The 27002-nt window shown below is 49.7% G+C and overlaps 8 protein-coding genes and 1 non-coding gene across 9 annotated transcripts; 5 read left to right on the top strand and 4 right to left on the bottom strand.

Moving 5' to 3' along the window:
• Positions 1 to 493: 493 nt before the first annotated feature.
• Positions 494 to 3506, top strand: M431DRAFT_77750 (hypothetical protein; the record flags this gene model as incomplete). Its single annotated transcript, XM_024922611.1, has 2 exons — positions 494 to 3216; positions 3278 to 3506. The coding sequence occupies 2 exons, from the start codon at positions 494 to 496 to the stop codon at positions 3504 to 3506; spliced, it is 2952 nt and encodes a 983-aa protein (XP_024777501.1).
• An 813-nt stretch (positions 3507 to 4319) lies between these two features.
• M431DRAFT_78390 (hypothetical protein) lies at positions 4320 to 5666 on the bottom strand (the record flags this gene model as incomplete). Its single annotated transcript, XM_024922684.1, has 1 exon — positions 4320 to 5666. One exon carries the CDS (start codon positions 5664 to 5666, stop codon positions 4320 to 4322), a length of 1347 nt encoding a protein of 448 aa, XP_024777500.1.
• Positions 5667 to 8980: 3314 nt separating this feature from the next.
• M431DRAFT_479379 (hypothetical protein) lies at positions 8981 to 12050 on the bottom strand (the record flags this gene model as incomplete). Its single annotated transcript, XM_024915762.1, has 2 exons — positions 8981 to 11711; positions 11764 to 12050. 2 exons carry the CDS (start codon positions 12048 to 12050, stop codon positions 8981 to 8983), a joined length of 3018 nt encoding a protein of 1005 aa, XP_024777499.1.
• An 800-nt stretch (positions 12051 to 12850) lies between these two features.
• On the top strand, positions 12851 to 14497 carry M431DRAFT_2876 (hypothetical protein; the record flags this gene model as incomplete). Its single annotated transcript, XM_024914065.1, has 5 exons — positions 12851 to 13043; positions 13154 to 13425; positions 13491 to 13639; positions 13718 to 13961; positions 14021 to 14497. 5 exons carry the CDS (start codon positions 12851 to 12853, stop codon positions 14495 to 14497), a joined length of 1335 nt encoding a protein of 444 aa, XP_024777498.1.
• Positions 14498 to 15657: 1160 nt separating this feature from the next.
• M431DRAFT_136884 (hypothetical protein) lies at positions 15658 to 17314 on the top strand. The gene is made up of 3 exons (XM_024912555.1): positions 15658 to 15742; positions 15879 to 16808; positions 16872 to 17314. Exons 1-3 carry the CDS (start codon positions 15728 to 15730, stop codon positions 17292 to 17294), a joined length of 1368 nt encoding a protein of 455 aa, XP_024777497.1. The 5' UTR covers positions 15658 to 15727; the 3' UTR covers positions 17295 to 17314.
• Positions 17315 to 17489: 175 nt separating this feature from the next.
• M431DRAFT_492060 (hypothetical protein) lies at positions 17490 to 20729 on the bottom strand (the record flags this gene model as incomplete). The annotated part of the gene is made up of 2 exons (XM_024916970.1): positions 17490 to 17684; positions 17754 to 20729. The coding sequence occupies 2 exons, from the start codon at positions 20727 to 20729 to the stop codon at positions 17490 to 17492; spliced, it is 3171 nt and encodes a 1056-aa protein (XP_024777496.1).
• An 84-nt stretch (positions 20730 to 20813) lies between these two features.
• Positions 20814 to 21345, bottom strand: M431DRAFT_350796 (hypothetical protein). Its single transcript, XM_024914477.1, has one exon. The coding sequence runs from the start codon at positions 21162 to 21164 to the stop codon at positions 20898 to 20900; it is 267 nt and encodes an 88-aa protein (XP_024777495.1). The 5' UTR covers positions 21165 to 21345; the 3' UTR covers positions 20814 to 20897.
• A 622-nt stretch (positions 21346 to 21967) lies between these two features.
• On the top strand, positions 21968 to 25364 carry M431DRAFT_109615 (hypothetical protein). The gene is made up of 5 exons (XM_024911720.1): positions 21968 to 22330; positions 22401 to 22719; positions 22769 to 22948; positions 22996 to 24277; positions 24335 to 25364. The coding sequence occupies exons 1-5, from the start codon at positions 22172 to 22174 to the stop codon at positions 25059 to 25061; spliced, it is 2667 nt and encodes an 888-aa protein (XP_024777494.1). The 5' UTR covers positions 21968 to 22171; the 3' UTR covers positions 25062 to 25364.
• On the top strand, positions 25251 to 25351 carry M431DRAFT_t58. Its single transcript has one exon. It is a non-coding gene; the product is annotated as a tRNA-Ala (tRNA).
• Positions 25365 to 27002: the final 1638 nt, after the last annotated feature.

Raw genomic sequence — 27002 nt, 5'->3', positions numbered from 1 at the left:
TCGTTTTGAAGCCTCCCTACGGCGCTTAACCTGTAACTTGTGCTTACTTATTAGGCGGGTGAAGCCCCTTCTGATCTGCAGCCCAACTTCCTTCGTTCCATCGAAGCCATCCCTTTCTTTGCGGGCTCACTGCAAACAAAATCTTTTTGTCGTTTCCCTGTTATTTTCACGCCACTTCAATCGTCACCGTATTGGTGAACAGTTACAATGCCTCGTGGTCGTCCATCTTTGAAGGCATCTGCCACCCCTGTCCCGAAGTCTTCCGGTATGATTACACATATATCACCACAGTTAACTGCTCATTACTGACAAATTTTCAGAAGCTGGAAATGGTCCTGCCAGTGCACCTGAACGTCTTACTCGCACTAGATCCGCGAGAAATCTTAGAGGGTCCTCTGCCGCAGATGAACTACAGTCACAAGAGATCACACCGGCCAGGACTCTCCGGGGTAGATCACGTCTCATTGCAACTCTTGCGCAAGATGACGATACTATGACTTCGGAATCCATTTCTTCAGTCCCTACACCATTTGGACAAACTTCTGAAAGTGGTTACTCAACACCTGGAACTAGTAAACTCCCAAGCCCTGCTGAAGCAGCCACCATACCTAATGGAAAGACTTCGTCAGCCTTCGAAGTACAAATCCCTGCTAGAAGCAGGCTCCAGGGACCCGGTGGCGATGAGCGAGCATTACGACGCAGCATCTATTCCTTAAACGCCAAGAGTAAGAAAGTAACAGAAGTCCAGGACTCGGATGAAGAGGACGATGACTTTGCAGCAATCACTCGTGATGCTAAGGTTGCTCGACGTTTGCAAAATGAATTCCATATGGAAAGTCTGAGGTCACGTCGCACTGAGGCAACTGATGGACAATCGTCTTTCTCGACTGAGGCGTCGGGGAAACGGCCAAGATCTGTCTCGGGGCCTACTGCAACACACAAGCGACCGAGCAAGAAGAGCAAAACTATTCCAGACTCTGACGATCTGTCTGAAGCGGACGTGGATATGGACGCTGAAATTGCTGCTGGTCTTGCACTAGAAGACGATCAATCAAACGGCGACGCCCTTTCACTTGGTGAAGAGACTGAAGATGAAGGTGAAGAGAATGTTGAAGATGACGGTGAAGAGGATGTTGAAGATGACGTTGAAGAGGATGTTGATGAGGGCATCGATGAGGACGTTGAAGATGAGATAGCAGCATCAACAGATGATGAGCCTTTGGCGGTTCAGAGGAAGAAGAAGCCTGCAAGGGTTTATGCCAAGCGCGCCGCGGCCACTCGAACATCTACCAACTTGGCAGATGCTCCCACAGCCGCCATAGCCGATTCGGAATCCGGAATGTCTGCGCTCCCGTCTGACTTCTCATCCGGTCTATCATCCGGCATCAGCTCTGCAGCTACTAGTGATAGTGAGAGCTCTGCTGTTCGCCAACCGCCGGCCAGCGAATTGCGATCAATTGCATCTAGGCGACGGGCATTTAGAAGGGCTAAAAACAAAAGCCGTGTTGCCAAGGAACGAGACCGTCTTGAGAAGCATCACCCTGAGCTATCCACCATGTGGAAAGACCTAGAAAATATGCCTGTGATGAAAGCTGGCAAAATTGACCAGCCAGCGAGTATCTCAAGGCTGTTAAAACCGTTTCAGCTTGAGGGCGTTGCTTGGATGAAGGCCATGGAGACCACAAAGTGGAAGGGTGGTCTTTTGGGTGATGAAATGGGACTGGGCAAGACGATCCAAGCCGTCTCCCTCATCATGTCTGACTACCCAGCTAAGCAGCCCACTTTGGTCCTTGTTCCTCCCGTCGCTCTCATGCAATGGCAATCAGAAATCAAATCCTACACCGATGGAACACTAAAGACTTTTGTATTTCATGGCACTAATCAGAAAGCAAAAAATATCACTGTGAAAGAGCTCAAGAAGTTCGATGTCATTATGATGTCCTACAACAGCTTGGAGTCGATGTATCGCAAGCAAGAAAAGGGTTTCAAACGGAAAGACGGCATATACAAGGAAAAGAGTGTCATTCACGCCATTACTTTCCACCGCGCCATCCTAGATGAAGCACATTGTATCAAAACGAGAACCACAATGACCGCCAAAGCGTGCTTCGCTTTGAAGACAGTATATCGCTGGTGCTTGAGCGGCACACCACTGCAAAATCGAATTGGAGAGCTCTTCTCCTTGGTGAGATTCCTTAACATCACGCCATTTGCATCCTATCTCTGCAAACAATGCCCTTGCTCAACGCTCGAGTGGTCAATGGACGAAAACAGTCGCTGTTCCGACTGTGGGCATGCGGGTATGCAGCACGTGTCTGTTTTCAACCAGGAGCTTCTTAATCCCATTCAGAAATTCGGAAACTTGGGTCCTGGTAGAGAGGCATTTAAGAAACTTCGTTTGATGACGGATCGTATCATGCTTCGACGACTCAAGAAGGACCACACCAATTCCATGGAACTTCCTGTCAAAGAAGTCCATGTCGACCGTCAATTTTTCGGAGAAGAGGAGAACGACTTTGCCAATAGCATTATGACCAACGGACAGCGCAGATTTGACACTTATGTTGCGCAGGGTGTTCTCTTGAACAACTATGCCAACATTTTTGGCTTAATCATGCAAATGAGGCAAGTCGCCGACCACCCTGATTTGATATTGAAGAAGAATGCAGATGGTGGCCAAAATGTTTTGGTCTGCTGTATCTGTGACGAACCAGCAGAAGACACTATCAAAAGCCGTTGCAAGCATGACTTTTGCAGAGCGTGTGTGTCTAGCTATATCAAATCGACCGATGAGCCAGACTGTCCGCGGTGTCATATTGCACTAGTCATCGACCTTGAGCAACCCGAAATCGAGCAGGATGAAGTGTTGGTCAAGAAGTCGTCAATTATCAATCGAATCAAGATGGAAAACTGGACATCTTCCTCTAAAATCGAGCTGCTTGTTCATGAACTTCACAAGCTGCGATCTGACAACGCTACGCACAAGTCAATTATTTTCTCACAGTTCACCACAATGTTGCAACTCATCGAATGGCGACTTCGGAGAGCCGGAATCACAACTGTCATGCTTGACGGCAGCATGACTCCTGCTCAGCGGCAAGCCTCAATTGAGCACTTTATGAACAACATTGATGTAGAATGTTTCCTTGTTTCGCTCAAGGCTGGCGGTGTTGCACTCAACCTCACTGAGGCGTCACGAGTGTTCATCGTAGACCCGTAAGTATAATCCCTTCTCAACTACATTTTAGATCAGCTCGGGCTAATATTTTATTGCTAGTTGGTGGAACCCGGCTGCTGAGTGGCAGTCTGCTGATCGCTGTCATCGTATTGGACAGCAACGACCTTGCGTCATCACACGTCTTTGTATCGAAGACTCGGTCGAAAGCCGAATGGTGCTGATTCAAGAGAAGAAGACGAGTATGATCCATTCTACTGTCAATGCTGATGATAAAGCGATGGATACTTTGAGCCCCGAAGATATGCAATTCCTTTTCCGAGGCTCGTAGATTTTGGTCTGGTTTGTCGATTTTGATGCAAACACGGTCATTGTGAAAAGTATAACGGTTATGAATGATTTGAAGATTTGCTCAGGAGGCGTTAAGACGGTTAACACTTGCTCACGTTGAAAGTTTTTTTTTTGGTTTTGGTACGAAGACGGTTATACGTCAATGCTAGTAACACGCAAGCAAAACTTTTACTTTCATGTTTGTAATCTTGAGTTTTCCTAGTTTCTGTCCTTGTTATTAGGCAAAAAGTTCATAGAGAAAACAAGAAGCATCGTATATCTATTTTCTGCAAAGGGATCGTAAAACGGTATTGAAACCTTAGATTAATATCGGATGGCGTCAGTTAGTTATAGGTATGTTTAATGCTCACGGTTAATGGCATCGAAGATGCTTAAACGTACTAATGTTGGTAGCTCATACGGGAATGTGGTCATCCATAAGGAGCTCTTTGTGGGCTACTTTAAACATTTAGTTAAGACACACAAAGACACATAGACAAAGATGATAGGGAGACACATTTATGCGATATAAAAACTTTTGATACGCTCTATTGAGGCATCTTTTTTCTCGACTGTCTATCGACTCTTTTATAAGTAATGGTTGAATATAGTAAAACCACACCATGAATGTGGTTCTAAGAAGCCTGGTATTTGGTTCTCTGTAGTTTCCCCCTATTAGGAGGCCACTCGGAGAACCATCAAAGACCAATAGCTAGAAAGTAAACCGCTCCCGCCCATCTCTTCCCCCTTTTTGTAAACGAATAATCCTGGCAAATAAATATATGCAAAGTCATTCGCAGTGAGGCCACGCTATTTAGAGGTCCAAGAGAGCCTTGGCACCAGGCTCGCTGCAGACATAGATGGTGTCGTGCGAGTTGGAGAATCCATTGAACTGGGTGGCAGAGCACTTGGTGTAGGCTCCCATGTTCTCAAAGTAGAGCCAGTCACCAACATTGAGGATGCGCTGGAAGTGAGTGCTCTGGCTAATCTGGTCGATGCCATCACAAGTAGGGCCCCAGATGGAGTACTCAACGCCATCGCCAGGGGAGCAGGGCTCGGCGGCGTACGTGTCGAAGAGGGTCTGACCACCGCTATGGAGGATCTTGGCAACAGGGTGCTGGTGGTCAAACATGATGCTCGAAAAGTTGCCATAGACACCGTCGTTGATGTAAGCCATGTAGCTAGTGGCTTCGACCGAAGGATCATCAACGGTGCGACGAGCAATGATGTTGCACGCAATGGTGAAGGCGGTGGCAACGTAGAAACGGCCAGGCTCGGCAATGATATCGATGCCACATCCAGAGGGGAAATATTCGGTCAGAGCAGCATCAAGGACGCCAGCCATCTTCTCAAAAGTCTCTCCGGTGAAGCCACCGCCAACGTCGAGGACTCGCAAGTGAAATCCGTAGGTGCGAGCCTGCTGGAAGACGGTGTGGGCGTCGGTAACGGCCTTGTAGAAGGCTGTAGGATCGGAAGCGCCAGATCCCACATGGAAGCTCACTCCGACGACGTTGAGGCCCAGCTCTTGGGCCAGGGCAAGGAGGCTCTCGGTAGTGTCCATGGGGGCACCGAACTTCATGCTGAGACGGCACAAGCTCGAGGTGTCATCAGTCATGATGCGAAGGAAGAGCTCGGCGCCGGGGAACAGCTTGGCGATCTTGTGGAGCTCATCAGCATTGTCAAAGGTCATCTGCTTGACACCAACCGACTTGACATAGCGGACATAGGAGTTGGTCTTGCAGGGTTGGGCATAGATGATGTGGTCTGGGCTGGTACCAAGGCCCAGGACCTGTTCAATCTCGCCCTTGGAGGCGCAATCAAAGCCCGTGCCGAGCGCAGCAAGGAGCTGGAGGACCCTGGGGTCAGGGTTACACTTGACGGCATAGAAGGGCTTGATGCGGGGCAGGTTCTTCTTCCAGCGGAGATGCTGGCGGTAAACCTCACCAAGGTCTGCTACGAAGAAGGTATCTTCTTCACCGGGGTCGCAGAGCTCATGGTCAACGGCCCCCACGCGCTGGTGGAAGGCCTCACCGATCAATTGCTTCGGATCAACAGCAACATTGTTCTGAAGAGCGCCCAAATATTGGGGTTTCTTCTTCACAACATGATTATGGATGACATTTTGGACGTAATTGTCGAGGACAGCTGTTGCCATAACCATATCCCAAGAGTTTGCGGGGGGGATGTCTTCTGTGAAGGAAAAGAAAAGTAGTTCGAAAGAGAGGTCCGAAGTTGTTTTCTAAGGAACGGGAATCTGTGCAGCTAAATAGGCAAGCGGTTTGTTAGGGTGGTCGAAAGCGATAGCAGACTGTTCCCTCAGTGATCTGGCGAGGCCTCCTCGACGACTCTTCCTCAGCGAGAGGAAGAACCGCAGAACTCCTCCTATGCGGCAGCTGATGGGTGTCGTTTAACGACGGGGACGGTGGCTGGTGACGAGGCGGCACGTCGAAAAGCAAAAAATCGTCGAGCTGCTTAGAGTGTCCAAGCGGCGGGTGGGGGGATGGTGTTGATGATGTGAGGTATCTTGCGAGCGCAGAAATCTTTGTCAATCACGGCCTGGGGAGCCGTGATGAGGGAGGTGAGTGCCTTTGTAGAGGCCAAAGGCACCGAAGACGGTATTCGAAGAGGTATGGAGGAAGCTCTAGAGTAGCGGGAAAAAAAAGAAGCTTGTTAGCTCAGTAGCTCGCAACATAACAAAGCATAAGCTTGATTTATATCATTCAACTGGTGACCAGGCATCCATCCTGCGCAAGCAAAAGCGAGGAAATTCCGCAGTCGGCGAGCCTCGCACACAACTCGAGATGGGAGTCATCCTGTGCGTTGTGGCGGTGACATTCGCCTCGTCACGGGAAAATCCGTGCAAAGGAGGTTGCGCCAATGAGGACACGGAGCTGAAAAGGAGCATCAAAAAGAAAAATGTAAAAATGACCACATACCTAGAAATTGAGTCTAGAGCAACGAGAGCAATGACGAAGCAGCGGGAACGTTGTTCGATGCAAAGCGCACAAGTGCGAATAAAAAAAAGGAGGATGCGGTTGAAAAGTTGTGTTGGTGACGAGGGGTCGAGCTAGGTTTTATCCTGTTTTCTGCTTAACGAGAAAAAAAAATCAAAAATGGAACGGCGAGTGCGGCATGTTGCGGTACGTACCTGCGTTGCAAGGAACCGGGAACGGCTGCCCACAATTTGGACAAATTTTTGCCTTTGGAAGGCATTTTAGTGGCATCGGGGGGCGGGAGACGGAAAACTGGAGCGGGAGCTGCAAGGCCCAATGGGCGAATAAGAGGCTGGCCTTTTGACGCAAGAAGCTGCCGCAAGTGAGGTATCACGGAGTTAATATTCGAGGTGCTGTAGGGAGAGGGCACAGGTTGGCATCTACTAATACAGGCACTGTAAGTAAGCAAAGTGGCCTCTATTCGTGTTCACATAGGTATTGTTCGGTATCACTCTGGATTTACTTAAACAGCGTCAACAAAGAAGCTAGACGCAGATGGAAGAGTCGGGTCCAAATTATCGATGGAGAGCCTTGTCCCCGATAGGTACAGCGTCACCCCCTGGCGGTAGCTGATCGCCTACATGCTTCCCCCTGTCGATACACATCCACTACTGCTGCATGTTAGACTTTGCAGCGCATACCTCCAAAAGGGCAGTGATGCAACATGCATGAGTACTCAAGTACTCCTCCGTCATACAGCACAGTAGCACAAGCTGTTTATTTCGTGCATCCTCCAGCACCTAAAATTAAATGCCGCCTTTGTACTCGTACTCGTACGTACTTGTCAGAAGTTCTGTTGTGCCTTGGGCTGCCTCCGGAAAGTGCCTCTGCTCTGCTGTGCATCCAATCCCAGTTCCATCAAATCTCTCTCTCAAACACACATCCATCCATCCACGAGCCAGCCGTAAGCTGAGTCTTTTTCTCTCTCTTTCTAGTAGTCTCCCTCCTTTCACAAGACAACAAAACAAAACAATCTAGAAAGATAAAAAAGCCTCATCAATTTTCTTTTATCCATTTCCCCCTCTCACGCGATCCTTCTACAGATCCGGCGAAAGGAGGCTTTCCGTCATCGGAAGCCTCTCCCTCAGTCAGGCGTCATTGACACCCGTTGACTGGCTGCACGAGCCTTTACGATGCCTGCCGCCGCCACACCGCAGGAAGTGGAATATGTAAAAAGGCACAGCATAAATGATAAAAACATTACCAATTTCCCGGGACTGATTGGCTCGCTTTGTTTGAATCCCCGCTGGAAGTGAGGTAGTGATGCTTTCATGCAAGGGAAACTCGCAGCTTTCTGGTCACCGCTGGTTTGCTCTCTTGTTGCTGTGTGGTGTTTTACCCAAGCTGTTTAATATGTCTAATAGCTCCAGGCACCATATGCAGGTTCACGTAATTTATTCCCGGAATGGTAAATTGGTACTAATATCGGTATTTGCCATGCGGAGCCAAGATCAGGATGCCTAGAGTTCCGAGACATGTACACACTCTCCTACCTGCAGTTAGACGCCCGGTACTGTAACATCTCACTCACATACTCGTAGCTCTCTCTCTCTCTCCTTTCTTCCAACCACCGTCGAGAGTTGGTCCCAGTCTCAGTTCCTTAGTTTAGTTTTCCTGGCCTTTTGCCCAACTCTAATTGCCTGCCTTCTCCACTCTTCGAGTCCTGTTTCTCCTCCAGTCTTCCCCAGTTTATCAAGCCCTCGCTTCCCTCCTCGACCCAGTCTTATTACGTTCCGCAGTCCAAGTGCTATGACGGAAGCACACGAACGAGCTCAGAGGAGGGAAAGAAGAAAAAAACATCTCAGTCCCGGCAAGTTTGTATCACACAGCAAAGTACTCACTCGACACAGCCTCCTTCGCTTACATCCAGGCTGCAATTCAACCTCACCTGTCATTGTGTCAAAAACGAGGCCTCCCCTCATTCTAGCCTTGCCCGGGCATACATCTTACAACAAATGTGCTCAGCTCTTTAGTCCCTTGCCCGGCATATATCCTACAAAAATGTGCTCAGCTCTTTAGTCCAGGAACCCAAAGCTCAGGGGCTCTGGCTCTGATAGAACGAACTTCATCACGTCACTCCGCGTCCTGCTACTCTAACCCCCTCTTTCAAAGCTCCAATGCTTGATGCTTGCGCACCTCAGCACCCGGCCCGAAAGTAAGGTGGCAGACACAAGCTCGCGGGGTGTGTGATATTTGCGTGGTTTTGCTCTTGCGTTGCTCTGTGATCTCCATGCCATGGATGAATTGAGTCGGTCGACCCAGCTCGGCAGGAAGATGTATCGTATCTGAACGCGTCCATGCCAACAAAAAAGCCTCAACCTGAAAAATGAGCCCTCGAGAGGAGAAATCTTTCTATAACATAATGTACATCTTTGTGTCGTAAATACATCCATATCATCACAACGTACCTAGCCATAACCCGTCCAGTGACGCCCTTTTCCCATTGTGCCCGCGAACCTCTAGTGTGCTGATGCATAGCCCCTTACTCTTCAGCGCCGTTAACGTTCATCTCGTGGACGCTCCATGATCCATCCACCCAGCCCTGCTTTTCTCCTAGGAATGTTGTCCGCTCCTCTCCTCTCTCAATAGCGTCGACGAGGAACTTTTGCGCCACATCCCTAACCTGCTCCTTTGTGACGTCTAATAGCTGTTCTCTCTTCTTCTGCTTCATCTCGTCCGTGATTCCGGACAAGAATCTTGCCATACCCTCCTGGTTTACCGACTTCGGAGCATCAACCCCTTGGAAGACTGAGATTTTGGCCTCTTCAAGGTCTCGATCGCTCCATTCCTTCTCCACAGCCCACCGTCCTGCATTGCGCATGATGCCTAGTGTGTTTTGCGGGTTAGGATCACGGTAGGAGTAGAAGCCAAACAGGCCGTCCAAGGCCTTCGAATAAGCTCCACCGCCATAGGCACCGCCCTTCTCTCGAATCTCATGGTGAAGGTGCTTATGCGTCAACAGCTGTGCAAGAATCTGCAGCGGCGCGCCTTCGGGCGAGGTGTAGGATGTTGTGGCGACGGAGAGGCCTCCGTAGTAGACTTGATATGGCAGAGGGAAGAAAGCCTTGCTGTCTCTGGGAAGGGGTGATGGGCTACGTTGTGCCAGCCCCGACACCTCTCGAGACAACGCCCCTGTAAAAGTCTTCAGGGAGTTCAGGTTCTCTTGCACATTCTCCTTGCCACATGTAAGCGCAGTGCGCATCTTACCGCTGGTCAGAGCAAAGGTCTGAATCTTCTTGAGTTTGTTAATGACATCTTCCAGCTGATCGGATTCCGGCCTGCCGGTCAACGAGGTGACCAGCTTAACCTGTGACAAGCCGCCCACCTGCTGCCGTAGCCAAGCGCTGCGGGTCAGACTCGACTCGGCGTGGCCCATTGCAAACCGATGTCCAGATGAAGCGATGTCATTGACAACTCCATCGGCTGAAGCTTGCAGCAGCTGTCGAATGCGCAAGGAGGCCTCCGGGCTATCAAAGTCGGTCTCCTGGACCAACTTGCGTAGAAGGTCGTACATGACGGGTACGTTCCTATCCAGTGCCATGCCAGTGAAAATGATGCCTTCGCTAGACTGAGTAAAGTCTGTCGGCGAGGGTGTGGAATGATAGCCAACAGAAACGCCGCCCGTCTTGAGCTTTATGAGATCTTCAAGCTGCTCCATCGTCATATCTTTGGTACCTAGACGCATGATGCTATCCGTGAATAGAGGAATGAGTTCTCGGAGATCATCCGGCAGATGCTCCAAGGTGTTGATGGCCCTGAAATAGGTGAGACCATTCGTTGGCGCCTCTCGCCATTGAATCGGAATATGGCCCGCAATTTCATCTCGTACAATCGTCGGCTCCGTTGATCTTGGAATGTCCTTGACATAGACGGTAGGCAGACAGCTCAGGTCTTCGGTATTAGTCTTGTTCTGCTCCACCAGCAGATCCTGCTCCTGCTTTTCGAATTGCAGGCGAGCACTCTCTTCATCTCCCGCCTTATTTACGGCATCTTGGATCTTGGAAGACAGTCGCGCCTGCTCCTCGGCAATCAAATCATCACCAAAACTCGCTGATGGTGCCATCGTGAAAGTCAAGGTGTTGTCATTGAGCAGGTATTTGTCCATCAGGCCTTCCAGGTATCCGCCCTCTGCCATCTTGGCTTGGAATGTAGCAATAGTGTCGTTCCAGGCTAAAGAGTCAAAGGGATCGCTGCCGTTGAACCACTTTGGCTTCAGTCTGTTGAGCATGGAATAACCGAAATTAGACGTCTTATGCTTAAGAGAAAGCTCGAGCTGGTGAAGTGTGCCGTCAATTTTGCCCTGGTCAAAGCCTTTGTCTCTCGCTTCCCGCAAAATCTCTTGAATCTTTCCCTTGACCTTGGGCACGTCGGATTCTTGGACACCAGTAAGACCAATCGAGAAGATGCCGCGTTTCGCATAGCTATCATAGCCCGCGTTAGGACTCCAGTCAGCGCCCATGCCAGCCTCTATTAAGCCCCGATACAACGGCGACCCATAGCCATCCATCAAGAGCGTGGAGAGTAATGAGACAGAGAATGACTCCACCACATCAGTCGTATCGCCGGTGATCCAAGATACCGAGGTTTTGTATTGTCGATCAGGAGCAACCAATGGATCCAGTGGACCATGAAGAGTAACTTCCTTAGGGCCGTTCAGCTCAATCGGTAGATGAATAACCTTGTCTTTGGCAATCTTCTCAAAGGCCTGGAGCCTGGCATCGACTTCTCGTAGATGATCCGCTAGAGGCATATCTCCGTAGGTAAACAGCTTCGCATTGCTTGGGTGATAGTTTTCCGCATGGAAATTCTTCAATTGCTCATACGTCAAGTCCGTAATCTTCTGAGGGTCGCCACCGGAATTATTGATATCGGGGAAGATGTGATCGTGGAATCGGATGTAGTAAAGGTATCCCGCGTCCGACATCTGTCCTTTCATCTCGTTATACACAACCCCCTTGAAGACAAGCTTCTTGCCATCTGCAGTTTCAGCTGATGGATTCTCAGGTCCAATTCGCCAGCCCTCCTGTTGGAAATCGGATTGTTTCAATAATGGGTGGAGCGTTGCATCAAGATACACGGACATTAAGTTCTTGAAATCCTGCTCGTTGGTGGTTGCGAACGGATAAAAGGTATGGTCTGAAGCTGTCATGGCATTCATGAAATTAGACAAGGTACGAGGCAGCATCTTGAAGAAAGGGTCGCGAATAGGATATCTGGGACATTGTCAGCCATCGTTTCCCGCTGGCTGCCAAAAGACATCCTTACTTGTCACTGCCGCAGAGCGTGGTATGCTCCAGGATGTGGGGGACGCCGGTGTCATCGGGAGGGTTCGTCTTGAAGCCGATGGAGAAGACATTGTTGGTGTCGTCGCGCGCAATATGCAGATAGTCGGCGCCGGTCTTGTCGTGCTGCAGTTGCAGTGCCGTCAGTTCCAGCTCCGGAACGTGCTTTGCTCGGACGAGTGTGAATCCATGGAGCTTGGAGCCAGGCTTCGGATACAAGGCGAGATCCGTCACGGTCTTGCGAGCCGTGTTGGCAGCGTTGCGCAACATGATGGACGTCTATAACGGAGGGAAAAAGAAAGAAAAGATTCTAGTTATACATCGAAGCAGAAGTATACAGGGGCCAAGGCGCAACCATGCAAGCAAAAGCAAAAACAACCGCAGCTAAGATGAGATGCTGATGGTGATGCCACTAAGTAGAGTCATCTTTGATCTGCGGATCTCGTCGGTAGAAATTTCAAGGTCATAGGCGATTAGTCAGTTCTGCCAGTGATGTATTCGCCTTCGGCAAGGCCCCCAAGGCTTCCAGCCACACGGTTGCTGGTCCGCTAGCAACCCCACCATATTGGCTGCTGACCTAATCCATTGAGCACTAACAAATTGCAACCAGCCGCATCATCGCACTATTAGAATTCTACGAATTACCATCCACCTGGTCACGCCTCCAATCTACACATGCTTTTCATCGACGGCTGGGGGCAAGTCGAAGCACGTCAGGATCGCAACGACGGCTCATCACACCCGGTCCAGACCTCAATTCGCGATTCATAGGCATTTCGTAAGCATCAGCATCGTTTATCGCCAAGTAGCCCGGCCAACAGTCTCAGCCGGCGTTCGATTTTGACGGCAATTCCGCTTGGGTTTCCGTCGAAGCCGTTGCCCACCAACGTCAGCAGGCTAGCCGCAGTTTAGAACCCGATATCGATTGATTTTAGCGATATAAAGGAGCAGGGAGGAACCTGTCGCCGTACGAGCGCCCCGAGTGCCCACGGCTCTCTACCGATGTGATTTGGCCCTTGATGCGACTCGTACCTCGTCGAAACTCTCCACCTTGACGAAGCTCTCGAGCCATGCCGGCAACCCATGTGGAGGCAGCCCTGGCGAATGGCCACGACTCACATGTTCATTCATCACCCGTTGCGAACAAAAAAGCCAAAGGAAAGAGGGGAATGGATTCAACCGAAGCGTCGCGCCTGCTGCAGGCCCGTATATCGCAGTTGGAGCAAGATGCCGCTGGAGAGAAAGACCAAGAGATGGAAATAGGTGCGTGCAAAATCTATTGCGATGGCAGGAATAATCATCCCGAGACCGCTTGGACCATCAAGGTCGTCTAAAAACCCCGAGGTGGATTAACGCTCATATACGTAAAACAGAGAGAGAGGTCAAGCGCGCCAATCGAGATCTTCTGCAGCAAGTATCCAAGATGGACGATATGCAGAAGATTGAGCACCTCATGAAGCGCTCCAGCGAACTCCTAGCCGACATGCGACGTTTAGAAAGGGAAAATCAGAAGAACAAGAAACGCGGAGACGCCCTCCAGAAAGAGCGAGATGCCAGCCGTACGGAACTCAGCAAGACGGTGGGATTGAAGGAGAAACTAGAAAAGCTGTGTCGAGAACTGCAGAGGGACAATAACAAGATGAAGGTTAGCCCACCAAAATAAGTTTTCGAGTCTTGGGCGTAACGTGGCGCACTGACACTGGGTCCCAGAATGAGAACAAAGAACTCCAGAGCACGCAGAAGCGGAATAACACGGCCTGGGACGAGAAATTCGCAAGCTTGTTGTCAAAATTAGAGGGGTACCAAGAGGAAAAAGATACCCCGAAGAAACAAGTGGTGGATATGGAAATGGACGAACTGTAAGCTTCCCCCGCCCCGCTTCACATTTGGAGAGTTTTATCTAGCGTAGCAGGCTTGCTGACGAGGGACAATGGCAGGTTCCGAGTTCGGTTCAAATCATTCATCGAGCAGTATGAGCTACGGGAACTTCATTTCCATTCTCTTATGAGGACTAAGGAACTCGAGGTTCAGTATCATCTGTCCCGTCATGATAGGGAGAAGAAGAACGCCGAGGCCGAGTCAACCAAGGCGCGCCACTTGCAAGCCCAGGTCCATGCATTCACAAAGACGGAGACAGAGCTGAGGAATCAGCTCAATGTATATGTGGACAAGTTCAAGCAGGTATATGATACAGCGTATACTGATCCACTAGGTTCTCAGCGCTGACGCTCCAATTATAGGTAGAGGACACGCTGAATAATAGCAACGACCTTTTCCTCTCGTTTCGAAAAGAAATGGAGGACATGTCGAAAAAGGGCAAGCGGTTGGAGAAGGAGAATGAGGCGCTGAAGAGACAAAAGGAAGCGACTACAGCCAACATTATCCACATGGCGGAAGAGCGGCAAGATTGGAAGAGGAAAATCGAGGCCGCGGATAAGAAGAACGAAAAGCTCATGAGCATCATCCAACAGATGCAGCAGCAGGGGCGAAAAGTTCCACCCGCCGCAGCCAGTGCGGTCGAGGCGTGTTTCCCGGAGACTCGCGGGGGTGCAGAAGGCGAGGGTGAAGACAGCGAATACTCTGAGGAAGAGGGCGAAGAGGAAGGACTTAGTGAGTTCGACGATGATACCGAAGAGGAGCCTCAGCCAAACGAACAGGGCCCCCCCGTGCCGTATGGCCCGGAACGCCCACCTCAGCCAACCACGAATGGACATTAGGAAACGGCTATTCGGGTATTGACTACAGGCGCAACGCCAGAGGACATCCAGAGGGAGTTTAAGCTCGGCAACGTGCCACCAGTTCAGCTGCTTCCATATATACTGGAGCCATTGAAGAACGAGCCATGGCTTCCCGACCTGCTAAATATTTGCCTAGACAAGTTCCTCCCTCGCGGGGTGACGAGGCCAGACTTTGCTAATGTGCCACGAGATGAGCGTGGGCCTCTCTTTTTTGAGATTGTCAAACACCAAAGGGCTCTAGCTCAGAGGGCTCAAGTTCAAGCTCAAGAGGCAACTACCTAAGCAGTGATGCTTTCTGTAGAACTGTGGCCCCTATCTGGCCCCCAACGACTCTACGGCAGAGCAGGATAATATGCATCCAATGTATTTGTTTGTTTAACTGTGTACTAAGCTATATTCATCGGCATTATCAATTCTATCGCTTCTTTTCTAGGGAACCTGTTGCTTCCCCTCCCTAGCCTCATTACTGAACCGTGTTCTATGCAATGGGTGAAACAAATACAAGGCATGAGTCTAGCCAAACCTCTCTCTTTGGGTCGCGTGCTCAAGCTGTTACTTGTGGCAGTAGTAATACTTGGACACACAACTTAGTAAAATAGAGAGGGTCTCTCGTAATTCATGTAGCAGTGCCCTAACAGAGCGCCGAGGTAGCGTGCGGAGTTATCATCAGGTACTGGGCAAGTACTGGCTGCTGCTCAGTGGGGGCAGCGGCAAAGGGCACACGCAGCCGCGGTACCTACTAGGTACCCAGCACGTTGAGGTACTGGGGCACGTAACAGTTAGCGGTGCCCTGGACAGCGCTTAGGTTGAAGCTGAAGTTGGATGGGACATGACGAGCATATGATGATTCTACGTATATGACGGCATTGAATAACAAGTGAATAAGGAGCCAATGAGAAAAATATCTTGTAATGTAATTAAGTAAATGCCTAATCAAATATCCTAAGCTGATACTGTATTATAGCAAGTCTAAGTATCTATCAGTCTGTAATTCTTTGCTGCCGAAAAAATAACCTCCCTTGACGTAGGCTTACCGGGTAGCTTCCGAGCCGTCGTGGAATGCATTAGCTCAGCAAACGCGCATTGCAACGGGTACCTGACACCCTGGCCTTCCCCAGACATTACGTTGATGAAGGATTCGTCCATCTTCACACTACAAAAAAAAGGTCCAGCTGTTGATGTCCTGACTGACATCGAAATACAGCCATCATGGACTTTCTACAGGTATGTCTGAGCAACTCCATTGGCCTCAATTGCCGCATCTCTTAGCTACATTCACTCGTGTTCTATTTTCCATGTCCCACATTGTATAAACACTTGAAGCTAATCATGGGCATCTTCTGCTTCCCCCTCCATGCAGCGCCTGTCGCAATTCCTCGATCGCCCGCTGTTCCCATGGAAGAGGCTCATCCTGGGCTTCTCCGTCGGCCAGTACCTCTTCGAATCTCTGCTCAACTACCGCCAATACCGTATCCTCCAGCTGCCCAAACCCCCCGCCGTCCTCGCCAAAGAAGTCAACCAGGAAACCTTTGACAAGTCGCAAGCCTATGGTCGTGCCAAAGCCCAATTCTCCGTCGTCAGCGGCCTCTGGGGCCAGATTGTCAACTTCGCCTTTGTCCATTTCGATGTAATGCCCAAGCTGTGGTCCTGGACCGGCGACCTGCTGCTCAAGTATGCGCCGGCGCGCTTCACTGGTGAAATCTCGCATTCGATTGTCTTTGTCTTTACGTTCATGCTCCTGTCGCAGGCGCTGAGCATGCCTACTCGCGTATACAGCACTTTTGTCCTGGAAGAGAAATTCGGCTTCAATAAGCAGACGCCTGGCCTGTTCATCTCTGATCTCGTTAAGACGAACCTGCTTACTGCTGTCCTGATGCCCCCCGTCATTGCTGGTTTCCTCAAGATCATCCAAAAGACTGGCTCGCAGTTCGTCTTCTACACTTGGGTCTTTACTGCCAGTTTGCAGCTTCTGATGACTACTCTGTATCCCACCTTCATCCAGCCCCTGTTCAACAAGCTCTCTCCCCTCGAGGACGGTGAGCTCAAGACAAAGGTCAATGAATTAGCCGCCAAGTTCAAGTTCCCCCTGCACGAGCTGTATGTCATCGATGGTAGCAAGCGCAGCGCTCATTCCAACGCATTCTTTTACGGCCTCCCATGGAAGAAGCACATTGTCATTTACGATACTCTCTTGGAAAAGTCCGAGCCGGAAGAGGTTCTCGCTATTCTGGCTCATGAGCTCGGCCACTGGAAGCTCGGCCACACCACAAGCCTCTTTGGAATTTCTCAGGTATGAATGCTTTACAGCTTTCTTTATGATTCCACTGAATAGCATCGCTAACACTACCTCTAGGCCCATCTCCTCTACGTCTTTAGCCTCTTCTCTGTCTTCATCAACAACCGCTCCCTCTATTCTTCATTTGGCTTCCACAGCGAGCACCCCATCATCATCGGCTTCCTCCTCTTCTCGGATGCCCTCTCGCCAATGGACACCGTCATCCAGTTCCTCCTGCACATCGTCTCCCGCACCTTTGAGTTCCAGGCTGACAAGTTCGCCAATGACCTGGGTATGCGCACTGAGCTGGCCACATCGCTCATCAAGCTGCACATTCAGAACCTCAGCTCCATGGACGCTGACTGGATGTACGCGAGCTATCACTTCTCCCACCCTCATCTCTCGGAGCGCCTCAAGGCCCTGGATTGGAAGGGCGAACAGGCTGTTAGCGAGAAGGAGGACGAGGGTGTCGTCAAAGCCAGTGGCCGCGACGAGTTGTAAAACATTATAGAAAATGAAGGAATATGTGCTGAAGTAGAAATTCACAATGAACAATACAACACACTCAATCTTAGTAAAATCCGTATCATTGTTCTCACGAATGTGTCTTCTTACTATCTTGTCAAATCATTTAGTTGCCTATGTTGTCCTATACAAACCTATCCTCTAGACATTGCGTCCATCTAAACCAGATATCTAGTCTTCATCCTCATCGTCATCCTCTTCGCTCCCCTCTTCATCATCAAATTCATCATCATCTTCTTCGTCGTCATCCTCATCCTCGTCCTCGTCTTCATCCTCGCCAGCACCCAAACCATAGTCATCGTGGAAGTGGCTTAACTCATGAGTCTGAACCTTGTAGCCCATTCCCTTGAATGCAGTCTCAATACCCTAAGCAGAAGATAGTCAGCATGCTTCATACATACAATAAGTTAGAACCTGAAGTGAATTGAATCATACCTCTTGCATAAGTTTGGCGCACGTAATCACTACGTTGCTCGTACCCGGCGCAAAGCAGGGCATGATGAAGTCCTTGAGCGCTTGGCGAATCTCATCCTCAGTCACTTCTCTCACACGCTTAAGGATAACCTTGCTCCAATCCTTGGGCAGCTCCTTGAAAACGCTCTGGACGAAATTCTGCTGGGCAGCACTGGGCATAGTGGACTGCTCATCGGCGAAGCCCACCACGATTTGGCTGATGGTACCTTCAAGGAGGTGCTTGTCAATTGGCACGTCGGCGTTGGCAATTTTCTGAATAGCATCCCGTGAAGCAATAATGGCCTTGGACGCGTCCGGAGAGCGGTATACCTTAAAGGATATGACTCCACTCTCAACGTTGCGCGTGAAGAAGGTTCCGTAGGCGTATCCGGCACCGCGGACGGCATTCCACAGCGGTCCCTCTACCGTCTCGAGGTATCCTACTGCTACCATAATGGCAGGCAGCCTGGGATCTGCAAAGGAAGAGAGGCCAGGGGCAGTGCTGACGGAGAAAGAGCTGTCCAGAGCTGTCATGGGGATAATGGTGGCACCTACAGAACCGGGGGCTTTTCCTTCGGCGTTCAAAAGACTCGATGGCTTCGGAATAGGAGCCATAGACCCATTATGCGACTTCAGTGCTGTTGAGAGCGCATCCCAAGTGGCAATGGGGTTGGGGAGCTTTTGTAGGTCTGCCGTGACAAGGACTCTCATGTTCTCAAATGTGAAAAGAGAGTTACGGATTTCATTGAACCACTCCACAACCTGGTCGGGATTCTTCTTCAAGAGCTTCTTGAGACGCTTAAGATAGACTGCCTTGACCACAACACGCCTGGCAACGGTAAGAGTAGACTTTTCCATGTGAATAGCTGTGTCCACCTCAGCAGCCATGCTGCGCCCGTCACGTTTCGATTCTGGGATGTCGGCCAAGGCCTTCATAACAGCGGCCTTGATCCGGACAGGGTCAAAAACGGAATCAAACATCATGGTACGAAGCCAGTTAACGGCTGCATCATACTTGTCGGGCTCCGCCTGGAATTGAATCATATATCCTTCTGTGTCACCAAGCTGCCGGGAGCTTCCAATGTCGTAGCCAACGCTGTCTCTCTCCAGCTCCATGACGACCTGCTCAAAGTTGATCTGCTTCCCATCTCGCACGATATGTGTGTTGAAGAAATTATCGCTGAAAATTGCCATGAGTGGCTTGAGGTGAACAGGAACTTGAGCTGTGCCAACGTGAAGAGTGATGTGGACAAAGTTTGTGGGTACATCCTCGAACTGAATGAAAAGCGGTAGCTTGCCATCCGAAGCAGCATTGATGAGCTCTTGCGCACGACCGGGACCCAGGCCAACAGACTTGGCATTACCAGAGCGAGCAGTATCAGATTCTATGAAGTGAATCGACTCTGTGCCAGGAACAGCCCAGCGATCAATAACTTCGGGTGGGATTGGCGCATCATTTTTGCTTTTGGCCTCTTCGAGTCTTTGCGCGAGCTTTTGCAGTCCGTCTGCTCCAAGTTCCTCTTTGCGCTTGGTGATGCGAGCTTCATGATCGCTCTTGATCTTGGTGGCCAATTCCAAAGATGGCTTGCCCAATATGGAGATGTGGTGAGCATCAGACATCCACTCCTTCATGAAAGCTCGCCACTCCTCATCCGACCATTTTTCAAGAACATCGTACTCTGCCAACGTTTCCAGATCTTTGAGCGTTGAACCATCACGCTTTCCAAAGAGATAGTCGGTTATGATGTTAGTGGAGTAGAAAGATTCCGATGTCTCGGCATGATACTTGACCTGTCGCTTCTCTCTTCGGATGCACTCTCTCATGTACTCCATATCCAAAGGCTTTGACACAACATCCCTCAAGACTTCAAACAGACGGTTCTCCACAAATGCCAGCTTTTCCGTTGCCACACCAGTAGGCTGCAACCAAATGAGCGAGTTCGGTCTTGATTCCCACCAGTATGATACAGAGCTTGCAAGTTCCTCCCTCTCAACAAGCGTGTTTTCCAACACAGAGACAGATGAGCCACAAAGATATGTAAGAAGAATGTTGAGAGCCGACGTAGCAAGGACATCGGTACAATGAGGACCGAAGAAACCAATGAGAATTTCACCAACAGACTCGTCCTCCTCTGGGAACTCTGCCGTCGTGACAATGCTCTCTTTGAGGACAGGTGGCTGAGCTGAGTCTGTCCAAGGCCTCTTGAATGGAGTATCAAGAGCAGGAATATCATCTTTGATACTTTCTTCAAAGGTATCTAGGATTTCCAGAAGATTCTCGTGATCCGCTTCGCCAACAATGACTACGCACAAGTTGCGCGGCTGGTACATGTCTCGGTGGAATTGACGAATGCGCTCAGGTGTGAGAACTCGCAGGGCTTCCGTCATGCCGCCTGTTTCGTACCGGAAACCGACGTTTTCTGGGTATAAAAGTCGGCGGGCTTTCAGATCCATGACTTCGGTGCTGCGATTCTCAACAGCCTGCATTTCCGAGTATACAACACCTGCATCATTACCCTCTCCATCGATGTGCCAAACCTCGGTGACAATACCATCATCGGTAATCGTAGGTAGAATCACATGCTCCAGGTAGACGGGGAGGATCTGAGCGAAGCCATCCCAACCAGCTGTCTCAAGGGTGTAGGCTGTGTGATCGGTGGCAGTCCAGGCATTCGTGCTAGAATATGCGCGAGAAGATAGCTTGTCCAGAAGACCCTTCCACTGATAATTCTTGGAGCCCATGAAGATCAGATGCTCAAGGGTATGAGGGGCTCCGGAATCGTCAAAAATTTCAGTGGCGAGGGTGAAGTACCCATTGATCTTTGGTCCCTTGCGATCAGCCACAACGACCTGCATGCCACTCCGTTCGGAGACATATTGAGTGATTGTGCAGGGCGCGTAATCGGTCTTGAAGGTTTGAACCTTGCGGAAACTGGGCTTTAGTTTTTGTGAAGGCATCCTGAAGTTTTTCGAGAAAGGACGCCCCTTCCAGCCAGACCTAAGCAGCAGTCAGTCAGTACAGCTGAGAAAAAAGTGGCCAGACACTTGATAAAGCTTTGATAAAGTAGCAAGATGGTGTAAAACCAGTGAGTAAGAAGAGATAATAATGAGACAGCCAGAATCTAGTCACTTGTTACTAGATTGGTGTGCTGGAGAGGAAGCACATTGGAGGAATTTGGATTCATTTTCTGAGGAGGGGGGCAAGGTAAGCGAACGGCTTGTCCGCATGGGCCACTTAGAGAGGAGTATAGAGAGGACCAACCTCAGCAGGCAGCCTTCCAGGAATTCATGGGCAGAATGGCCATGATTGCTGATGAATAGGTAGTACAAACCAGCACTTAAGATGGCGACAATGAGCGGTAGGATCTTGTTTGCAAGCCTGGCTGACAGCATCTAACCGAATCTTGCTGCAATCTTGCGTAGAGGCCGAATGGTGACTCCCAACTCAGATGTTTGACAAAGGGGGGATGACAAAAGATAGAGAGAGCAGGCTGTCAAGGTGTTGGGGGTATTTTGAGAGGGGACAAGGGGTAGAGGGGCAGAATGGCTTGGGGGATGATTTCAGCAACCCAGAACTCACCAAACACAACGACAACGACGCCTGAATATCGAGAGACAGAGCAAACTGCGCTCTGCCCGGTGAAGGAGGAATTGTCTGAACAGCGTTTGTTAAGCTGCCTGTTCAATCTACCCCGCTGGCAAGCCAACAGGAGGTGAGAAGAGAAGAGAAGAGAAAGCTGAAAGAAAAGAGACCTTCCCTCTGCTTATCCAAGAGGAGGGGGAGCGATTGCTTATGGAATGTCTCTTGCCTGAAGAGACAGGACCGAAGACGGAAGGCTGACGGCAATGGGATTTAAATGCTCGATCCCTGTCTAGTGGTCGCCGATGCAAAAGAACAATACTAAGGTAAACTGGGAGGTATTGGATGGCAATGTACGTACCGGATGGTCTGTTCCATTCATGCATCAAGCAGCCGTTGGTGGGGTAGAAGAGCATGTGAAGTAACACGCCGAGCGCTGCGCCACACAGTGAGGGGTTTAACCGCCGTTAGGCGCGTTGCCCGAGCCAAACAGGGATAGGCGCCATAGGCCCAGCCTCAGCCTGTGTGGCGCACCACATGCCAGCTGAGATGCAGCGAGGCCAAGGTACGTACCGCTACCAGGCCAATCAAGGTGGCAGGCCTGGAGAGCTCAAATGACAGCAACACCGAAAGACAAGATCACGGCCTTTTGATTTGCGCAAACCGACGCGCCCTCACCACCATCGCACGAATGCCATGTCCTGCGATGCGAGCGGATGCTTTGCTTACCATTGATGGGATTTTCTGAGCCTTGTCCCAACCTTTCCTTGACCGGGCATATCAGAACGGCTGCTATCAGAGCCCGCCGAAGGCAACCAGCATGGCAACTACAACAGAGCCTCAACAGCTTAGCAATGCTATCCTATCGTTTGCCTTGGAAGGGAGCTTCCCTGACGACATTGCCGCACTGCCATCCGTCTCAGAAACTGATTTGGACCCTACACTCAGAGCTCTGGGCGAGGCCAAGGTGGCTATCGAGGTACACGAGTTCGAGTCACCCCCAGACGTTGCCTCTACAAAGCTGCACATGTTAACGCTACCACGCCTAGGCCGAAATCCACACCATAAACGAAGAGACAAAGGACGACATCAGCTCATGGGTTCAAAACTCAAAGGTTCTGCAGGAGGACATTATTCGATCCAAGACTATTGCCAATGACATCATCCGTCAATCCGAGGCCCCGGACGTGACTGGTGAAGCCATCCTAGATGCGGAAGAAAAAGCTGAATTCCTCAATCGAGAGGTTCAATACAGCCAGCAGATGCACATTGTCTTAAGGAAGATCCAACATGTCAATCGACTCCTCATCGAAGTCGAGCAGGCAAGCAGAGAAAGGCGTGTTCTTGATTCCCTAAGATTACTTGAGAGTGCGTTTTCCTGTTCATTCATTATTAGCATTGGCTGACTTTGAGCAAGAATCATGGACGGCTCTCGACGAAGTGGGTGTCAGCAAGACTACCCGAGTAATGAAGCTCCTGGACCTGAGGGCATTTGAGCTGAAGTCCGATATACACCAAGCAGTCGACCACGTCTGGAAAACCCTGATACAAGTTGATGCAGATTTGGGAAGAGTTGCAATCTACAATACACGGCAAGGTTAGTGCCCCAGGACTCTCTCCGGTAGCCGTGCTGACCCTGATAAGATGAGAAAATGATCCTGGAAGATGCTGTGATTGGCTTGAAAGCCTACAAGGAAGTTGACGAGAGGATGGAGCAGCTGTGGCATAATTTGGATGCCGCAGTGGTATCACCACGCATGGATACTACGAGATCAAACACCCCAGGGATCAAAGTGGATGGAGACGTGCTTGAGCTTGCCGGCTCTGCTGACGCCTCAGCGGAAGCCCTATTATCAGACCTCGAACAAATTCTGACATTCGTCGCTCACAAATTACCAGCCGATCTGTTGCGACCACTAGCTGATGTCATGATGGGCGATATTATATCCAAACTTATTAGGGAGTGGCTTAATCCTGCTGTTCCCACAGGACTCAAAGACCTGGATAAATTTCAAGTCCTTGTTTCAAAAACGAAAACGTTTTGTGAATCGCTGCAACACAGTGGGTACACTGGTCTTGAGCAAATACAAGATTGGGCCAGCAAGGCGCCCACAATATGGCTGGACAAGAGCAGAGAGACGGCGCTCGATAGCGTGCGAATCAATCTCACAAGCGGGATTGGGCAGTCAAGACGAGTAGAAAAGATTGAGAGGCAAATGGTTTCCATAGCTGAGGGCAACGAACTCTCTAGAACTGGCGCAGGAGCCGTTGCGGACACGAATGACTGGGGCGAAGCCTGGGGAGAGGCATGGGACGATGACAAGGCAGGGGATGAGGATGAGATGGATATTGACCAAAAGGAAAGTCACGGCAAAGACAACGACGATGATGCTGCGAATGCCTGGGGATGGGATGATAATGATGAAGCAAACAACAAGGATGCAACTGAAGAACCAAAGGAAAAGCTAGGACCGAAAGAGGATGATGGTGCTGATGCCTGGGGCTGGGGAGATAACGACGATGCAAATGATACTACGAACCAGACTGAAGAAGCAAAAGACGCCACTGGAGCACCGGATGAAGATGATGGTGCCGATGCCTGGGGTTGGGGCGATGATGGTGACGCCCCTGAACCAGCGGCCAATGCTGTCCCTGCTCCGGCTCCCAAAACAAAACTGAGCAAAGCCAAAGAAGAGACAAGAGAGTTGGTTTTTAAAGAGACGTACAGCATCTCATCAATGCCTGAGCCTGTTCTCGAACTGATATTCTCCATTCTTGAAGACGGAGCAGCGTTGACGAAGGACGGAGACGAGTACAGCCTGCTAACCGCAACAGCACCTGGCCTCTTCAGCTTACCTACATTTGTCTTGGCACTGTTTCGAGCCATTTCACCTCAATACTACTCTTCTGACGCTGGAGGCAACATGTAAGCTTGCCAACCCAATAAGTCCTAAGCTTGAACCTCGACTAACATTGCCCGTAGGTTTCTATATAACGACGCCATGTATCTGTCAGAGAAGCTATCTGACTTTTCATTGGCTTGGAAACAACGTGAGGACTTGACGCCTCGTGCGCGAAGCATGCTCCGCATCGACAATGATGTCAGGACGCTGAAAAGCTTTGCTAACCGCAGTTACTCTAATGAAATGAGTCTCCAAAAGACAATCCTGCAGGACCTCCTTGGAGGTTCACAGAGTTTAGTACAGCAAGACGATAAGGAGTCGTCTATCGAGGCCGGAACAGCGCGAATTCGAAGTGTAGCCGCAACGTGGGATCCCATCCTGAGAAGATCTGTCTGGTCGCAGGCAGTCGGGTCGCTTGCAGACTCGCTTGCTTCACGGCTTATTTCAGATGTGTTGGAGATGTCGTCTATAGGCCAGGATGAGGCTTACAGCATTGCACAGCTTATCGCTTTGGCAACAGAACTCGATGATTTATTCATGCCTAGCAAACTATCTGGTACAGCACCTGCACCGGACGAAATGCCTACAACGGCTCAATATGCGCCTAGCTGGTTGCGCCTCAAGTACCTTGGCGAGGTTCTACAGAGCAATCTCAACGAAGTCAAGTTTCTGTGGTGTGATAGCGAGCTGAGCCTATACTTTACGGTGGACGAGGTGATTGACCTGATACATGCCAGCTTCGAAGATAATGCAAGAACGAGGGATACGATTAGAGAGATTAAAGCCAAGGAACCGCTGGCCAGGTGACGAGAGGGCCTTTCTTTTTCAGAGGTCATACATGAATGAAATACGATGATAAAACTGCTCTCTACATGGTGCTCTAGGTGATATGGATGTTCCCTTTGCGTTGTTGTTACACTGATAATTGTAGTCCCTTTGTTTCTCGTGATGGCTTCTTGAGTCTCTTGCCATTACGATGGAAGCAACGCACAGCATGGGCGGATGGTTTAGTGGTATAATTTTCCCTTAGCATCAAGCAACCTTCGAGCTGCTTAACCGCATGGGAAAGGTCCGGGGTTCGATTCCCCGTTCGTCCAGCGTTTTTTTTTTGGTGGATTTTTTCTTTCCAACTAAAGTTGTTAGTCAGGATAGATACCGTATGTTCTTCTATCTCTCCACTTGCTTGTTTCTCCTTACAAAAAGTCTGTTGAGAACTTCTAGATGCTTTTGTTTCTGTTTCCACACACACACCCTTTTTTTTCTTATCAAAACGAATTCATTTGGCATATTTCTTCTTTCGGTCTTTGTGGCGTTTTTTCATCTCTTCCTTTCTTTTTTCTCCCGTAAGATCGGTACAGCTTAACCCGAAAATTTTCGCCAAGGGTATTTATTATATATTAATAGTAGTCTAGAACTATTCTAGACAGATCGGAAGTCAGCCTGGCAAGGCAAAGAAGAAAAAAAAAGAGTAAAAAACATGTATCGAGGGCAACATCCGTTGGTTCGCATGCAGGTTAATTTAAATCGCAATTTCCATCGTTCGATAGTTTCTGCCTTTTCATGACTCGTTCCTGCAGAGGCGAAGGATGTGTGGAAACGGCAGAAGAACCTTTTCATTTTTCTTTCCATCTCATCTGTCTTTTAATTAATTTCGACTTGTTTTACGGAGTACTTGTTTCCATCTGGTAGTCTAGATTGCAGAGTAACCTAGGTAGTGGTAGTTTTCATTTTGGGGGGGGGGGGGGGGGGCGTATAATTGTCTAATCGACTTTTCCATCTGCCATCTAGAATCGTATCCAATTAAGCATCTGTCTACATTCAACTCTTTCACTCTGATTCCAAAAATAACAAATCGAAAATTTATTTAAATAATGTCGACTAGTACGTACCAGTTAGTATTAGGCATATCATGCAATTTCCTGCAAGGCAAAAACAAGGCGAACCAAATCATCACGGAGTATTATCCAAGCAAACTTGTCCGATGCTCACCGCTCCCACAATTATACAGTACTGCCCCCCTTCCACCCAAACCGGTAACAGCCTACATAAAAAATGCAACTCCATCCATCCATTCATCGCCACCGCATTCCCGTCTTCACAAGGGTTCCAAAAGAAGAATAAAGAAGAAAATTTAAAAATCAAAATCCATTCTTCCATCTTTCTCCCCTCGCATCCGGCCCAAGCAAAAGCCCCTGACTCATATCGGCCTTCTCGCTCACGCCTGTTCCGAGTCATTCGGCCATATGGCTGGACCGTCAGCTCAGCTCTGCTGTTTATCTCCTCTCCCCCATGTTCGCAGGCATAAACACTCCCCCCTTGCCGATAATCTGCATCCGCCACGTCCGTGACTAGATACGAAAAGGATGGGCTGCTAATGAGCTGTACCGTCGATAGAGACCAAAAAGGACCCATGTTGATCATCGTGATCTTCCTGCCCGCGGACGGATTCGACGGAGCGCAGTGGCACTAACACCAAGTTTTGCTCCAAAAAAAGGGAGCCGAAGACAACAGATAACAACACCAACAATCTCCCCGGTCTCCTGCTCGTGCAGTAGCGCATAGTCCATCAGCCTTGCAAAGACACGTCAGCCTTCCAGCTGCCGCTTCATGGATGAATTAGTACTAGCACTACCCAAGAGAACCAAAAGGGCAAAAAAGCCAAAACTCCTACGGGAATCCTCCGGACGAGTTCCCTTTAGTCCAAGTTGAGAACACCTCGTTCGGGGGCTAATTAGGCACCATAAGCAG

The sequence above is a fragment of the Trichoderma harzianum genome (assembly GCF_003025095.1).
Source record: "Trichoderma harzianum CBS 226.95 unplaced genomic scaffold M431scaffold_3, whole genome shotgun sequence".
NCBI classification, from domain to species: domain Eukaryota; kingdom Fungi; phylum Ascomycota; class Sordariomycetes; order Hypocreales; family Hypocreaceae; genus Trichoderma; species Trichoderma harzianum.
This window is presented reverse-complemented; position numbering and strand designations above follow the sequence as displayed.